The sequence below is a fragment of the Numida meleagris genome, chromosome 5, assembly GCF_002078875.1.
Source record: "Numida meleagris isolate 19003 breed g44 Domestic line chromosome 5, NumMel1.0, whole genome shotgun sequence".
NCBI classification, from domain to species: Eukaryota; Metazoa; Chordata; class Aves; order Galliformes; family Numididae; genus Numida; species Numida meleagris.
The window spans coordinates 41801170-41819365 of NC_034413.1; the positions used below are offsets into that span (position 1 = coordinate 41801170).

Consider the following 18196-nt stretch of genomic DNA (forward strand, 5'->3'; position numbering starts at 1 on the left):
TGGCACGGCCATCTTCGAGTCATTTGAAGGTTGTCATACAAATGTAAATTCTAAAAGTTACTGTCTTTTTGAGCAACAGAATGCACTGAGAAGACAACAATATCTATTTGACCGTGGGTGGTTTGGTTGGATTATAAACTTAAGCGGCTAAAAAAATACTGCTTTTAAAAATCCACAAACTGTTCTCAGCAGTCTGATAAAGATCCTAGAAGTGGACTGTACTAATATGCTAGCTCAGTTACCAAACCCTTTCTATTACGAATGTACTTATCTAAGCCTGCAGTTGTAATTTTTGTTTGGTAACATAAATGTTTATAAAACATTTCTAATTTATGCTAATACTTTTGCAAGTATGAACTGTTTGAATGTAGTTTCTTTTATCTCATAATGTTATCTTGTCTCCTTTTCAGAACGCCATGCAGATTGTTGGTTTCATGGATCATGAAACACAGTCTGTTTTTGAAGTGGTGGCAGCAGTTCTGAAATTGGGAAATATTGAGTTTAAGCCTGAATCTCGTGTCAATGGCTTAGATGAAAGCAAAATCAAAGATAAAAATGGTAAGATGAGATTAGTGGTGGGAAGAAAAGCTTTAATTTGTCTGAAGTTCATTATGGATTTTGTAATTTCTGTAGGTATATGGTATCACAGAATCACTGAATCATTAAGGTTGGAAAAGATCACTAAGACCATCATGTCCAACCATCAACCCATCCCCTCCATGCCCATTACCCATGCCCCTCTGTGCCACATGTCCGTGTTTCTTGAACACCTCCAGAGTTGGTGACCCCACCACTTCCCTGGGCAGCCTGTGCCAGTGCCTCACCACTCTTTCTGGGAAGAAATTCTTCCTAATATCCAACCTGAACCTTCCCGGCACAACTTAAGGCTGTTATCTCTCATCCTATCACTGATTGCTTCTAAAACTCACCTGCAGGCAAACATGACTTGAATTTTGTCAATGTCAATTGCTCCGTATTTGAAATTGTAAAAATGACTTTTTTCCCCCTTCATTAATGCTTTTTTCTGAAATGTGAAATGGTACTTTGCATTTCTGTAACTGCTTGGTTATTCTGCAGCAGAGGCTTTTTGTTTTGTTCTGTCTTGTTTTTGCAGTAGGATATTTTTGTCTATACCTTCCTTTGGTGATCTGATGTCATGTTTTTGTAGTTGATACATTTTGGAGGTTGGGCTATTTTCATTTCAAAGCTTTTCATCAAGAAGAGTATTCTGTGACAAATGGAAGAAAAGGTTCTTTGCAGAAATATCCAAATAGAAAGGGCTTTCAAAGCTCATAAGTCACTGGATCCTGCTTCCTCATGCTGTGCATTTCTAAAAAATACTGTGCTTGGCGGGGGAGGAGGAGTGAGTGTGGATGGGAAACATTTCGGTTGAAGAAAACCCATTTTGGGAAAACATTGACCTATTTTAAAGCTAATCATTTGGGGGAATAGAAGCAGTGCTATGAAAGGATTCATTATACTTACACCCTGCTTTTTCATGTTAGAGCTGAAGGAAATCTGTGAGCTGACAGGTATAGACCAGTCAGTGTTGGAGAGAGCTTTCAGCTTCCGGACAGTTGAAGCCAAGCAAGAAAAAGTTTCAACAACGCTGAATGTGGCTCAGGTAAAAAGAGGTCCTGATTTTAACAGAAATGATTAAGCGGCCATTTATTCTACCTAAATAATCTACGACTGCCCAAATAAAAGCCCCAACTAATAGGCTATATTGAATAATCACCAGCAGAAACGTGTTTTGATTCAGCAGTTCATACGTGCTGGATGTGTTGTTTCTGTGTGTTAATTATGTCAAAAAGATGGGCGATCGGAAAATGTTGCGGAGGATGAAAAACTAAAGCAGTTCTGCACAAAGCACACATTGAAAGTATTGTGGTGAAGCAGCCTGTTTTTGTTTAGAGCAACTGGAGTAATCTAATGGGTCGTATGCCCCAGGCAACTGAAAAACTTTTGCTGCCAGTGTGAATTTCTTTCTGCAATACTGCAAAGCTGGTGTGATTGCCACCTGTGTCTCATCAGCTCAGCCCAGCAGGAATGCAGTTTCGCTGACCGCAGTTGCTCAAGTCCTTTGCTTAGGATCAGAATGGGGGATGCAAGTTTTGCCTGTGGCCAGTAGGATGGAAGTATGCTGCTGAAATGTCCTGGCTGCCCACTCTGGCTCAGGAGCCTGCTCAGGCAGAGGCACCACTGCCCGAGTCACACGCACTCTGTTCAAACTTGTGTCAAGCCCTGCATTTATAATGTTATTCTTCTTTCTTTACTTTAGGCCTATTATGCTCGTGATGCTCTGGCTAAGAATTTATACAGTCGCCTCTTTTCTTGGCTTGTTACCAGAATCAACGAGAGCATTAAGGTATTGCTGTTTTATGCCTGTAAAAAAATCAATAGAATGGAATCGAATTAAAGTGGATGAGAAAACTGTGTTTGCCAATTTCATTTTACCTGGTTGTATGGTCTTAAGGTACAGGGGAATACTGGTATCGCAGCCCCAAACATTGCTGTCTGCCCTGTTGTAAGCTCATGAAAACGCTCACCTGAAGTGCATTTTGAGAAGCAGCGTTTAGCATTCTAGTTTACACAACCTGACAGCCTGCTTATGAGGTACACTTGTTTTCCTGACTCCCCTGTGTGAAACATACAGAAGAGTAACTTATTACTTTGTATTTTTTAAAGGCACAAACAAAAGTGAGAAAGAAGGTGATGGGTGTGCTGGACATCTATGGCTTTGAAATTTTTGAGGTGAGACCTTTATAATAGTAAATGTTTAACATGAGAGCTGTTATTAAACCTAATAGAGTATTTTATGAATGTGTAATAAGAATATATGTAATTTAAATCAAGTGTGTCATACTTAACTGAAAAACACTTCAAAATAGAGAGATGTCTTAGCATGTCTGATGACCAAACCAGACATACATGAAAGCCAAACTTGTGTTTTCACACAATAGGTAAATAAATATTTATGGTGGCAAAATAAAAGCATTTTGTTGAGACATACATTCTGAGCACGAGAGAAGCCTGGCAGCCTCAGTTCTGCCCTGAGGCATTTTGTGGATGTCTTTGAACAAGTTTTGCTCCTTTTAAAAAACAAACCAAACCCTGTACTTTTTGTTTTGTTTCTGTCAAAAGCAAACAAGGAATAATATTCCATTTCATCTTGGTTCTCCTGCATAAATATTCTGTACTGATTCCTAGCTTGTGACCTGTGGCTCACTGTTGTTTGTTTATGGTAGTATTTTTGGCCTGCTGATATTCTGAAACAAAAACAATCAACAAGGAATTTTTAATTGGGTTAAGGAGTCTTTGTAAATCATACTCTGCCAGTTTATTTTGAGAGATTTATAAGCCTTGGTTGGAAAGAAGTATTTAAACGGGAAACTGTATTGAGGAGAAACATCAGCAGAAAACTTTCAGTCCTTATCCACTTCCCTACATCTTTCTTGAAAATCCAGCGGGCATCTTTAAACGGTGTAGAAGATGGGAACAATTTAGAGAAGAGTAATTATATATGGGTGGGTGTTACAAGCTTAATTTCAGAAGCCTAACATCAAAGTGTGCGCAAACCAAAATACCTCTATGTAGAGGAAAGACAAAGGTGATACTTGCTTCAGGGGTTATACTCAGCAAGGTTTGTATTGTTTATGTTAAACATCAGAGGATATTTATGAAAATACATTGCAAGTGGTCATGTGGCTGAATTCAGGTCTTGGTGCAAGATCTCTGGCACTGGTCCTTGGTGTACTTTCAGCAAGCTGGAGAGTGCAGTGGTACTGCTGACAGCTTGGGGCAGGACCCCTACTTTGATTAGTTTTCTGTTCTGTTTGATTGAGGATAAGCATGTAGGGGGAGGTGGATGCTGGAAGCTTGCACAAGCCAACTGACTAATGGTGTTTGTGGGATGGTGATGCAGAAACAGGCTAAAAAAGCTTGTTTCTCCCATATCATTTTCTTTTTTGTAGTTCAGCATCTTAGGAGGTCATAAATAAGTCATTTTGCAGAAGAAAAAAAGAGAAAAACAAGGCTCTTCTCCTTTACCTTACAAGGTAGCCTTGGCAATTCAGATAAAAAGTATTAAAATAATGTGGGAAAGTTATTGTTCATTCTTTAAATGATGAAAATGGGTCCTACTGTAGGAGATGGGAAAGGCAATTCTTAAATATACGAGATGGGAACGTTCTACTCATGAACTAAGGTCTGGTGAGAGCCCTACTCAAGCAGCTTGGTTCAGCATCACATAAATAATGGAATTCTCTCTGAACATTCAAAATGTGATTCAGATAGTATGCCAGAAACGTTATACCATATTTTATTGTTTATTGCCTGAAGAAGAAACTCATTGTTTTAGGTTTCTGGAGTTGTTACAGTCACAGAGTACAACTGTCACTATTGGGACTGTGTGGTAGTGCTGTAATTCAAAGGATAAATGATGGGAAAACAATCCATCAGAAAATTCTGCACCAGCTGCATTTCTAGTACTTCCAGTTTGGACATCCCTGTGTTTCCAAACAGGTTCATTATATAATCAGAAACTGTTGACTTATTCTCAGTAGAATCAAAAGCAAAGATGCTTTTCCAAAGTAAAAGAAAATTCATTTTCTATGCAGCTCTTGTTGGAACTAAGATGATGTAATGTCATAATCCTTAAAATGAGTAAAATAAGTCGGTAATGAGCACTACATAAACAAAGTGTAGTTGCTCTTGCGGTCACTTGAATGGTTGCACATGTAGTTATGTCAATGAAGAAAGAGGATGCCAGCCAAATACTTTTATGCTGAGTCTTATAACAAATGATCAAGTCTCACAAAAATTATTAAACATCTTCAGAAAACACTTAGAAACAAACAATTATTGCTGAGAATTCAAGTAACCGCTTCACAGAAAATATATAGTGTTCAAATTAATTATATTGAACTCACCAATAAATGAATGAAATTTCAATGTTGGACAGTTCAGCAACTTGAGGGAAAATCAATAAAAGCTTGAGATTTATTTCATAAAAAGCGTAGTGGGATTTGAAGTTTTTTGCTGTGTGGTGCATTTGTAAACATGATTACAAAACATTCAGATTATTAGCTGAAGCGTAGCCGATGGCAGTGACTGTGTCCATATATATAACCACAAACTGAAAATGTGCAGTTCCCTTTTGAACCTAAATCTTAAGTCAGTTTGTCATTTCTACATTGGCTCTTAAAGATTAGAATGAAAATGATCACTGATTTTTTTTTTTTTTTTTTGCAAAAATGAATTGGAAAGTTTGTTAAAAAAAAATCCGTAGGTTTTAAACTTGTAAGATGTTTGATATGCTGAAGATAAAAACGCTTGCTTTAGACATGATTTTACTCAGCAAGCAGCTAGGCTTATCATTAGTATCTGTTCTTTGACCTGAAGTTTCTTTGTAACTCTGCAATGGAGCGTTAAAGGGACCTAAGAGACTTACAGACTAAGATGTATTTTCTTCCTCTCCTTCCTAATTCATGATCACAACTAGAAAGAAACAGATTGGGGATGGGGACAGAATTCATCAAAAATCATAGCAGGGGTAGGAGGAATTTTTCATATTCGTGCTAAATATCTGCATGTGAAGATCAATGCCGCTGCAATAAGTAGCAAGATGCCTGCTTCCTGGTTTCTTTTTTTTTTTTTTTTTACTTTTCTTGCCTTATTATACTTACCCATTAGAATCACTAGAGACTAAACTAATGATATTTTAGCTAACCATTTTGCCATGAAGCTCTTGCTTAAAAGTTACTGGAATGCATTACAGAGTGATCTGCTTTCATCGCAGAAACATGAATTTGCTACAGACTTTTTGAGTAAGGCCTAAACAGTCCTTATTTCTGATTAGGATGATTCCTTAGATCATCCTACAATTTCTGCAATAAGAAGAGTGAAAAAAAATGTGAGCATTTACCATTCTGAAAAATCCTATACTTTACCTTCTGATAATGATTGAAGTCTTATTTTATTATAAGGAGTTGTGGCGCTGAGGGACGTGGCTCAGTGGGCATGGTGGGGGATGGGTCAACAGTTGGACGAGATGATCTTAATGGTCTTTTCCAACTGTTACGATTCTATAATTTAAATGATATAAAAATGACATTTCTTTCAGCTGTTTTTGAAAGCTGGCTGTACTTGCTGTACTCTGTTTTTTCTGCATTTAACTTGAGCTGAAGTTTACCTACAAAGTAACTGGAAGGCTCTTGAAGCCTAGCAAAGGCAAGATAATGAACGTTGTGATGATAATACTGGCTTCTGCTGTTTGGGATTTGGACACGGTTGGTATTTTTATCAATCACAAGAAACCTTTTTCAGACAAACCTGAAAGCTATCCAAGAACACAGATTTAAGGACTTGGCTGTCCAAAAATTTAGATTAGGCAATTTAAATCTATTGATAATCCTCAGCCTCTGTGGGTTTGGCAGGTTTCAGCAGCAAGCTCAGCTAAATGATTGCAAAATAGGTGCTGCAAAGCTGTGTTTATTCTTCATTTCTGCCATGCCCTTTGTGGTAAGCCATTTGCTGGGACTTAATGTTTGGAGAGCTGAATGATGAAATGTTGGGCATCTCTGTGCAAAGGGTCTGCGGGCAGGTATTTAGGGAATAGAGTCAAAGTGAAAAAGCAGGTTGTGGGGCCACGGTGGTTGTGTGATGCTGCAGGAGCTCAGGCAGTGGGTCAGAGCCTGGCCCTAAGTGCTGTGGGAGTGTCAGTCCACATTTTGGAGCAGCCATACATGTCCCGAGCCTGCAGCCTGGGCTGGGGTTAGGCTGAGGCAGGAATTATGGCTGCCTTCCTTATTTAGCAGTGTGTTTTAGGGCAACATGCTGAGGTAAGGGTCTGGAAGGGTGGGTCTATGAAAAGGAGGTGCAGGTGTGAGCTGTGGGAGGCAGGTGCCTGAGGGCCCAGCTCCTCCTGAATGAATTAAATGCTTAATTTGAAATTGAGGTGATGTCCTGTACGCTTCCTGGGCAGATGAATGCTAGAGTATGTAAAAACTGAATGTCGTGGAGCAAGTGAGAATATTTCATCCTGCCTGGTTTTTAGAGATAAAGATGTCTGCGCTAGTTGGCTTAAAGGCTTTACTCTGAACTTACAGGCACTGCTACATAGCCGGTTCTCAAGCTGAAGCTAGTGATTTGGATAGCAGCTTTATAAAGGTGCCAAGTGGGGGGGCTTATTCTTGAGATATGCCAGACAGTGCTGTGCTTGGCCCTGGTTTCAGCTGGGTGAGAAGCAGGGCAATGCCAGGGAGGGAGTATGTACTGAGAAGCACGAGGGAGGGCTTCCTGTGGCCCTCAGGGATCTGCTGAGTGTCAGTCTGTGGCAGTGCAAGTGCCTCATCCGACTGCTAGGTAAAAGTTGGTGGCACAACAAAGCTGGGTTGAGGAATGGTGCAGTATGATTCAACTCTCTGTTATCCATGTCTGTGAGAACATGCAAGGACATAGCGTACAGCAAATTCTGCATAAAACTCAGCAGTAGGTAGAAATAACTCCAACAAAAAAAAGTCGAACAAGGCTCCCAGCAGCAAAACCAGGTCCATTTCTTAGTCCATGACACACCATGATAGTGCTTCTATTTATTTCATAGAATCGTTAAGATTTGAAAGACCAGTAAGGTCATCTAGTCCAACCATCCACCCTTGCCTGAGACCACTCTAGACCATGTCCCTCAGTGACACATCTACCCTTTTCTCAAACGCCTCGAGGGATGGTGACTCCACCATCTTCCTGGGCAGTCTATTTCAAACCTCGCCACTCTTTATGAGAGGAAGATTTTCCTAATACCCAACCTGAACCTCCCCTGCCCCAACTTAAGGCCATTCTCTCTTGTATTATTGCTGTTACCTGGGAGAAGAGGCAGACCCCCACCTCACCACAACCTCCTTTCAGTGAGTAGCAGCAAGTGATAAGGTGTCCCCTGAGCCTCCCCTTCTCCAGACTGAACAATCCCAGTTCCCTCAGCCACTGCCCACAAGACTTGTGCTCCAGACCATTCACAGCTTCATTGCCCTTCTCTGGATGCTCTCCAGGGCCTCCATGTCTTTCTTGTAGCAAGGGCCCTGACACTGAATGCAGGACTTGTGGTGCAGCCTCACCAATGCTGAGTACAGAGGGATGATCACTTGTGCACAGTTAACTTCTTTCTTGTTTGTGGAAGCCTGGTCACATTGCATGTACAGCTGTATGTGTGCTGTCGTCTGGACTTTGATAGCACTGATGTCTTTATTGAGGAAATGTCATTAGAAACATGAAGAATGCTGTTTCATTATATTAACATATTTGCAGTTGTGATAGTTGTCTTTTTTTTAGAGGGAGGCAACCAAGAAAGGAAAGTGTAAACATTGCAAAGACATTTCTGAGATGTTTGAGGTGTGACAAAAATGGGAAGGTATTTCCACTTCTACCATAAAGCTACATGGCAGCTTGGCTCAGTTGCTTTGCCTGCTGGTGTCCTGCTTATTAAATGAAGGGAAGAGCTTGCTGAGCTTGGGGAGATTGCTGCTGGCCTGGAGATGTTTTTCCTAAGGATGATTTTACTGGAGAAGCATCAAATAACTAGAAAGAAGACTTAGTAGAGAGAAAAGCACATGGGGAAAATGGGCTTATTGGGATGTTCTGTTATCTTCAGTTTTTTAGTCTCTGGGGACCCTTTCTCCACGTCTTTCTTCAGCTCTAACTCAGCTGTGGATATCTATTGTCCTGGTAGCTGCTTTAATAATCTCCAGAATGTAATTTCTTCTAGGCAGTATACCTTGCACTGAAAGAAAATAATGGAGTTTTTAATCGAGAGTTGATTGACTACCTCTGCTAGCAAGTGTTGTGTGAGCAGGGAGCTTTGCAGAGTGACCCTTGGGTGGATTCCTAGGTACTATGGAGACCTTAAAATACAGTGAAAGCAATCATTTCCGTATGTACTATCATGTTCTGAATCTTGAAGTTAATCACCATTTAGTTAATCGCTTTATAGAGAGGCTTATTTTGTGAAATGCAAGTTTATAAAGTAAATCCCATTGGCCGTTTGCTTTCAACAGAGGAAATATTTGAAATGCTGGAGCAAACATACACAAATGCTCTGCTTGAGGCTGTGGAAATAACATTTTTTCCTTCAGTAATTATGTCTTAGCAGAGGAATGGATAAGATTTTATAGTAGGTTCTTGCTTACTTGTAATTCCTGTTGTTTCAGAACTATCATTTATCAGACTGACTTTATTGAAGTGATGGTATCTGGGTTTCCCCATGGATTGCACATGTACTGTATGCACTGGATTCACCTCAGTTTCATGCCCTTCTAGCTCCAGATTTAAGTAGACCGGATTTTGTGTCCGGAGACCACAAGTGTGAGCAGGAGTGCCTGGTTCTCTACCTGTAGCCATGGCATCAGTACAAATTGATGCTGGCTGTGATGACATTTAGGCATCTATCTTTGTTACTTTTTTCCATTAGGTGCATTGAAATACAGTTTGACTATGAAAGTGTGAAATATTTATAGATTATATGCTTCTTCAGTTCTTCGGCTGCATAGTAATTTATACAAAAGCACAGAGCTTATTCTGATTTGCATTAGGTATTTTTTGATTACCTAGATGTTCATACATGTAAGCAGAAAAACAAAACCAGGATGAAATGCTGTGGCCTCACTTCCTGTTGGTTTGACAGGTAGTGCAACACTGTCATGTATTCAGCTATTGCATTCTTCTGCTCTGCAAAGGAAAGCTCCGTGGTTTCGATGGCTTTTCATTCCTTTGTAGGTTGGCTATCAAAAGAATGGCAATTTTAAGGCTCAGAAACATGCATTTGCAGCTTTGTGTGAATGTTCTGGACTACAGAGAGTGTTCAGACTTACGTGGTCCCCTCATGTGGCCTCATATTGCTGCTGTTGAAGGCAGAAGGCAGATGCAGGTAGACCACAGACTGGCCTAATAACCACATCTTTATGTCCTCTTTGTGCGTCAAACACAAACATTTTTACTTACATGTCCTTTGTATGTGTGTGTGCCATTAGCACTATGGTAGCCTAGAAAAAGAGTTTGAGTTGTTCATAAGCACTTGTCCCCAGACTATCGCAACCCTTTCTCAGTAGGGGATTGATGGCATATTCTCATTAACTTTAATTTTTTTTTAAATAACTTTTAACTGGGTCACAAGTAGCACGTTGTTTTATAAGATAAAGAGTCTCTTTTCTCATTTTCTTTCTATGCACTATACCCATTTTGCTAATTTTCATTTCCCAGCATTTCTATTTCTTAGTTTCATCTCATAAACTTACATGCCTCTGTGGTCGTACATAAAATTTCTATCCCCAGACACCACAGTAGGATATAAATGAAATTTGCTGGCTGGTTTCACCGTTCATTCCACCACTCATCTCACTGAAGCGAGCACACAGGTGTTTCTTCATTACCTTTGCCATCTGGCTGTTTTGTAAGGAGCCCCAGTCGTAGTGCAGGGTCTGAAGTACCTCGGCTCCCCTGCCTATGGCAGAGGGAGCTCACAGGCTTCTGATGCCTGGGGGGGATGCAGTGGTTGAAAGTTATTTTCTGTGGCTGTGTGTGTTACACCAGAAGCGTCTGTGTCTTTTTGTCCCCCAATATTGATCGAAAAGTTTATTTAATGACAATTGTTTTTGTTGATTTTGGCAGATGATCTCAAAAATATGAATGCTTGAGTTTTGTTTCAAACGGTGCATTTCCTTTAAATACTTGTCATATATTTTCTTCATTGTATGTGTTGTTCATACAAGGTGTTTGAAGAGGTGCTACTGAACACCTTTTGGTCAACATGGATGTAGGCTGCCAGTATGCACCTCTTGGAATTGGCTCTCACTGAGAACTGGTGGGGTGGAAGATTAAGAAGTAAGAGGAAATATTGAGAAACATCCTGCAGATGGGTGATACTGGTGAAAGTGGTGATGTAGGTGAGGCTGTACATTGTGATGAACGTAATGTTCTTGATTTGTGGAAAACAGTGAAGTGGAGAGGACACAGGAAAATAGAATGCTGACAGTTGGACTTTATTAGGTAGGTGACTTATTCCTACTTACTAGTGTAAACAACTACTCTAAATACCCAGTTGTGAGTAAAAACTAAGTCTCTTAGTTGCCTCTGTGTCTCTGGAAATTACTGGAATCTGGCTACTCAAAAATGCATTTGAATTCTTTAGGGAGAAAGAAGGTCAGAAGGTAGCTAGTTTTCCTACGAAAATGCACTGTTGTTTTAGATATTTGGTGTCTCTAAATCTAATGCAAGAACTCACCCTCAGCATCAGCGTGTTGAAACATTTATGCCTAAGTTCACTAAGAGTCTTTTTGCCCAAATCTTTTCTTTTTATTTTTTTGTAACAAAAATAATTTTATATGGTCTCATTGATAGTTTGCTGGTTTAACAGTGCATAAGACCAGGAACATCCATACGCATTTTATGGGTTTTTTTCACGATTCCATCGTTTGCATGACTGGCATCTTCCAAAGAAGAAATTAGGAAAATGGCTAAAGAACAAATACATTTTTCGTGCACTTTTAAGCATGCATGTGTAATTCTTGTAACCTCGGTGGTTCCAAACTTGAGCTTTTGTCTTTTATGGTTGACACCATAAAACCTCAATGAGTACAATGTCATGATCTGTTTGCTTACGTAAGAACTACATTTCTGTGTGGAGCCAGACTTTTTAGAGATCAAGAACTTGCTGTTGATGAACTGGCACCCTGATGCCCAGTAGTTTGAAGGCTGATAAAGAGTAAAACCGGGGGAGCATTATTGGTGAGGTAAAAAGCATGCTGAAACAGGCTTTGGTTTTTCATGGTGCATTTTTTAATTTTTTAATTGTCTGAATTTATTGTTGCACCCAATAAAACATTGATGGAGTGAGCTGTGGGTGATTGCTTGATCTGTATCTACCTCGGGTGACATTCTGTTTCCCAGCACCTTGAACTTCAGTTGAGATACTGAAGTGGTTTTTTTTTCTTCCTGAAAGGTTTTGCTTCATATTCCACAATGGCTTCAGAGGAATGCTATGAAATGCTGCTATAAAACAGCAGCAACTGAAGTGATGCTTGCAACATTAAAGCAGCAAAATTACAGTCTGGAAAAGAAGCAGGCACTCTTTGGTATTTGGGAAGTGTTATTTTTTTTCCCTGGAATTCCTTAAGAGTACTGAAATATACTGCTTGTGAAGGCTCTTTCTGTCACTTGAGGAGGATGTTCAGCACAAGGAGTAAATAGAATCTCAGGTCACAGGGCCCTCTCAGCCGGTCTCTCCTGGCTGAGTTTGTGGTGCGCTGTCACTGGTACCAATCACACCTTATCATCTTGTAAAAAACAAACAAACAAAAACCCAGTAAAGTCCTTTAGACCCCTTCCTATGTCTACCACATTAACCAGGGAGCCATCATGAAAACAGTGAGGGACAGTTCTTCACAATTTGCATGCACCTGCCTATCGTTTGTGAAGCCCTCATGCAATCGAAATCTCTAGCTCTACGATAAGAGTGAATAAATTCACAGAATCTCCATCATTTTATTCAGATTTGCCAAGAAACAAGCACTCCAAACAGTTCTTGACAGTGTATCTTAAAGTACGTGAAAGTAAATGCCTCTTTCTGAACTGCAGTTAGCTTACCAAATGTCTCCTGGTTTATTCAGAGTTGTTAAGTGTTTTGAGAATTTCAGTAATTCCAAACGTTTTCCCTCATTTTGTGCTGTAATTAACTGCTAGCCTTTTGCTCTATGTTGCACACAAAAGCCAAAATCACGCTGATCTTCAGTGCCTATTTTCCTGGAATAGCAATTTTCGGTGGCTTGACAATGTCAAACAGAATTTCCTAGCCTAAAGTAAGTGATTTCTGAAGAGTTCTTTGGATTTTGGTTTGCCTTTCTGTGACGGGCCATAAACATCACAGATACACAGCAAATCAGGAAAGCACCTAGCAATTACTTTAATGCATTGTTAATGACCTCTCAGTTAGATGCTTTAGCTGGATTTGCAGTCCGTTTTCTATCCTCTTTTGAGGACTGTGTGTTACATGTGAAATATAAGCCCTGCTGTCCTTGCAATCAGAATAACGTGGGCTTTTGGGGAAACAGTCTTTCTGAATCAGTGGTGTGTACCTGGCAGGAAGGTGGGGATGTTTGACCCTTCCTCTTGCCAAGGTGATGTGTCAGTTGGGGTCTTTTCATGTCAGACTAGATATATCTAAAGTGAAGGCCTTATCTGCATGTGTCACATAAGCTTTTACTCATTCTTCAAGTGTTCTCTCCCACTTCCCCCACTCCCCTTTCCTTTTACTATGATGTGTCTTCCGGAGGTTATATTTATGGCTTTTTGAGTCAAAAGGTCTGCTCCGATTTAGAGATGTGACAATGCAGAAGTGCTGCTCTGTGTTACATGGTGATGCACCTCAATCCCTTGGTTTATTTAGTAGTTTTTGGACTGAATCTAAACATACATGCATCTACACAAATATAATGTATACCATCTATGTAGTGCTTCACGTTTTCAGTGAAATACAAATATCATTAAGAAAAACCAAACTGTTTTACTGTTTTACTTGGTACGCCAAATAAATGCTAATAGATATTTTTGCTTTGTGTTTCTTTGGAAGTGATTTAAGTATTGACCGCAGTTTATGTAATTTCTTTTTCCAACAGAATGCAGTAAGTACGACTTGTTTGCAGTGCTGGTTTTGATGCATGCCAAATTTTGACTTTCTCATCTAGAGCTATGCAAGTTTGCAATCTCTGACTGATAACTGCAATTGGTGTGAGGGGCAGAATTTAACGCGGCTGAGAATTTGGGGGTGATCAGCTGTGATTTTGCTTTACCTAAAACTAAAATGATAGAAGTAATCTGTGCTACCTAAATATTTTCTAATCTGCTTGTGTGTTTTTAATCTTATTTTAGTGACCCGATCCTTAATTTAAGGTTTTAAATGATTGCAGTTGCCTGTAGTCATAAAAAAAATTGTATTATCATAACTTGAGCTTCACAGATAATGTATAGCAGACTTCTTTCACAGTCTAAAAATGCACAGTAGTTTATTATGCAAAATTTCAGGCTTCCTAAATAACCAGAGGGCTCTTGATGAATAGCAATTAAAATAAAAAAAGGGAGGGGGAACCCAACCACAAAACCCAGAAGAGACCAGGAATAGATATCCAAAATAGCTCCTGATTGCAATTATTTCTGCAGACATGTGTAGGGAATTCTTACACTATTAATGACTTTTGTAAGCACTGGAAACAAAAACAGGGAGGCTGATGCTCCCATTTCCTTTGGAAATGGTCCTCAAATTGGGCACCTGGCTTCCTAACTGTATTCATTTAACGTCATGGAGATATGATGAACCCCAGCTTTATTCCACAGTCTTGGCCCTGTGGATGTTTGGTTGAACTTGAGTGCCCTATCTAGGGTACTTGGGGCTCATCATTTCCAGTCCTGCCATGTGTCCTCCTGAAGGTGAGCCTTTGTGGTGTCTCACCTGTGTCACCGCTTTTTCTTAGGGCTCCTGCTCCCCAGTTCTTTCTACAAAGAGTCACGCACATGCTTGTTCCCCAAGCCAGTTTTGTAGGAGTCAGCTTTTTAAAGGTTTTTTTAGTTGATAAAGCCCAAATTAATCCCTGTCGTTTTAGGGGGTAGTTGGTCAAGCAGTTGGTTGGTGGGGAGGAAGTGAGGTTGACCTCTGAAGGCTATCAGATCTTAGCAGTGTGGGCAGTGAAACAGGACACCTTGTTTGTTACTGGCTGATCCTGGTTGAAAAAGAACTAATACCATTTTATTTACCAGGACCTGCAGGAGACCATGTGTTCAATATGGAGACAGATTAGAGTGGCAAATGTGTTAGTTCCCTGGCACCATAGATGTCCTTATGACTTGTCCCGAGAAAGTGGTACAGAGACATCACCAGTAGAGACCTACAAAGCCACTGATTTCTTCCAGTGGAGGGAGAAAGACTCAGAGAAGGATTTGGTCTAAATTTTCCAAACTAATTTCATTCTCAGTAAAATATTGCAAAACTAGGAGTTAATAGAGCAGCTTGCTGACTTGCAGCTGCTGCAGGAACTTACTCCAACTCAACACCAGTGTGTTCACACAACAGTGAAATGCAAACGTTTGTTATCTGACAGGACAACAGCTTTGAGCAATTCATTATCAACTACTGTAATGAGAAGCTGCAGCAGATCTTCATTGAACTCACCCTCAAAGAAGAGCAAGAAGAATACATCCGAGAGGTAACAAACTGTCTCTCATTAACCTCTCCTCTTCCTATCATCTCTGTTCAGCAGCATTGGTGCATGCTTGAACCTCTTTTCAGGGGAGTTGCTTTTTAGATGATACTATTTTGCTGTACCGACGTTTCTGAAAATGGAATAAGGTTCCTGCTTTGTGTTCTTGAGGATAACATGAAGCTTTGATGTGCCTTTTTTATTTATTTTTTGCATTCAGTGTGAAAACTTGTGAAGCGTAATCACTGCCATTTGCTTCTTCAATGGTATTTTGAGCACTCTGAAAAATCTAAACTGTAAGATGTCACTGCATAATGCAAATTAAGAATTTTTTTTTCCAGACCTTTACCCTACCTGTATTATCTCCAGGTGCATTAGCATCTCATCCTGGAAATGTTATTGCTGATATTGGTAAAACAAACATATATATATGGATATTAGAAATATCTGAACAACTGCCGGACTCTGGATTTTTTTCAGATGGTCTCATCTAAATTTAGCCCTTTTCCTTCTCCCATTAAAAAACAAACAACAACAACGAAACCCCTAAGAGCTTAGAATTTTGATCTCAGATGCTTGCCCTGAGATGGGCTTCTTCCCTTCCGAGCAGTGGGAGCGTGCAGAGAGCAGCACTGAGCCGGGGCCGGGCAGGAGGCAGCTGGCCCCGCTCCAGGGAGTGCATGGGAAGTTGACACCGATGGGGGAAAGGAATGGAGAGTGGCTTTGGCAGCTGCTCAAGGGCAGCCGTTTTGCGCAGATAATGTTAGCCGGAGACGATTGCATTTCTTTCTTAATAAATAAGATGTTGGTAAGCATATAGAACTAAATTCAAAAATAGTTAACTGGAATATAATTTAAGTTGCCTAGGGGAAAAGCTCCATCCGTTGATTTCCTGTTCAGACTTTTTTTTTTTCCTATAGGGAATTGAGTGGACTCATATTGAGTATTTCAACAATGCTATAATTTGTGACCTAATAGAAAATGTAAGTATTTTCAAAAATCTTTTCGAATGATTTTTTAATGCATGTATTAAATTTAACCATAACATCTGTATGCATCACTGTACTTTGCTTTGATAAAACAAGCCCTTGTTTGTGTTAATAATCTTATTTTGACAGGTAAGCATTCATTTTATTAATTTTTTTTTTCCAAAAGATTAGATGTTATTCTGTGTTAGGAATGGTCAGCAGCACCTATGCAAGAGAAGAAAAAATGAAAACTTAAATGTTTACACTTAGAGGTATTTTCATTGAAAGATATCACGTACTGTATTATAAATAATAGCTTTTTTTTTTTTCCTGTGGAAACCAGAACACTCCATGATTTGTTACTGAGCACTTCAGATACAGCAAATCCTTGTATCTAATAGGAGGAGTTCCTGTGGACTTAGCACAGCAAATTCTTTAACATTCAGAGCAGTTTTTAGCTATCAGTATAAAATGTATGCTGTTTTTACCCATAATCTGGCTACTTTCATTTAAGTTGGAGCGTCTGTAGTCTGAGTAAAAGACGTGAAATTACCAACAAAAATGAACTTGCAGGATTCAGGTCTCTGAAGCAGTCTTTCAAAAATGGAGATACTACAGGCCTGTTGGGAATGGGGGGTGAGGAAAAGAGAGCTGGCCAAACTTGGAGATGGTTTGGAGGGCATGTTTCTGTGTAGCAGAAGTCTAACAGGAGAGAGCAATCTCATTTTTGTGTATTGATGTGAATATGTTGAAAACAGACACTCATACTCTTGACTTGAAACTTCAGAACCAAACTGGAATCCTGGCCATGCTCGATGAGGAGTGCCTGAGACCAGGAACTGTCACTGATGACACCTTTTTAGAAAAGCTGAACCAAGTCTGTGCCACCCACCAGCATTTTGAGAGCAGGATGAGCAAGTGCTCCCGGTTCCTTAATGACACCACCCTGCCTCACAGCTGCTTCAGGATTCAGCATTATGCTGGCAAGGTACCTACTGACCTGGACTCTGTGGTATTTGGAGAGTGTTGGCCCTGTGTGAAACTTTGGTATAGTGACAAGACTCTTTATGTTGTTAAATAAAATAAAATTAAATTATGTTATGGTCATGGAGGAGGTTTACCTGAGTCAGTGATTGATTGGAAAATCCAGACCTCCTTTAATCTTTTCACTCTTGAACCTAGGATACTGGTGTTGGCTGGAAGGTTTTCAGAGATCTCGCTGCTCTAGCCAAAGCAAAGTCAGGACTTCGTTCAGCAAAGGACCTTGATGTCCCATGTGCTTTGGTGGTAGAACAATTGTACTGCTTGGTCAATGATAACAACCGTGTTTTTTAGAATGACAAAAAATCACACACATCTGAAGGCAAGATATTTTGGAAGGTGTGTTCATTGTCATTGAGCTAGCTGCAGTCCTTAGCTATGGCAATGATCTATAGCTAGGGTGATGCAAAAGTTGAGTTTTCGTACATATAAGGGAACAGAGTTTGTTTTGAAAATCTGTGTGTTGAAACAGATGAAAGAGAAAACTGTACCAAAGGCTTGCAAATGCATTTTACTTTTTACAGCATAAGCTGTATGAATGAATACAATCCTGATAGATGTTTTAATGTCTAGTTCAATATGACTTTTTATTAATGAATATAAAAACTATTTTTTGTAGAAAGGAGTCAAACTATTCTTTTTTAAAGCAAAAATAGGGTTGAAACTACCACTGAACTGTTAATTTCACAGACTAAAGAATATTTGGAAAGCATTTTGTTTTCCTGATTCTGATTAATTCTCCCCCATTTTTTAATTTTTTCTCAATTCTAAAATTTGGAGTAGCTTGATAATTTGTCCTTTCAAAGTAGCACTAGAAATGCCATACTTTCAGCCTCTGAGGCAGCCGTTCATTTTTTAACTTTCTATCATCTGTCAAGGATTAATACTTGTGAGGGCCTTTATTCGTTACTGATATTCATTTGCACAACAGAGCAGTCAGTAGATTCCAACTAT

General features: G+C 39.6%; 1 protein-coding gene across 8 annotated transcripts in view; it reads left to right on the top strand.

Annotated features, from left to right (window-relative positions):
* Nucleotides 1-18196, top strand: part of MYO1B (myosin IB) — a 97076-nt gene that overhangs the window by 55574 nt on the left and 23306 nt on the right. For 5 of the 8 annotated variants that reach the window (XM_021398171.1, XM_021398166.1, XM_021398169.1 and 2 more), the window contains exons 10-17: nucleotides 411-558; nucleotides 1506-1624; nucleotides 2282-2368; nucleotides 2689-2754; nucleotides 13659-13664; nucleotides 15135-15239; nucleotides 16154-16216; nucleotides 16989-17189. In XM_021398171.1, coding sequence (XP_021253846.1) covers nucleotides 411-558; nucleotides 1506-1624; nucleotides 2282-2368; nucleotides 2689-2754; nucleotides 13659-13664; nucleotides 15135-15239; nucleotides 16154-16216; nucleotides 16989-17189 — 795 coding nt within the window. The remainder of the gene's footprint in view (nucleotides 1-410; nucleotides 559-1505; nucleotides 1625-2281; nucleotides 2369-2688; nucleotides 2755-13658; nucleotides 13665-15134; nucleotides 15240-16153; nucleotides 16217-16988; nucleotides 17190-18196) is intronic. The other 3 variants (XM_021398167.1, XM_021398170.1, XM_021398173.1) reach the window with 1 other exon arrangement.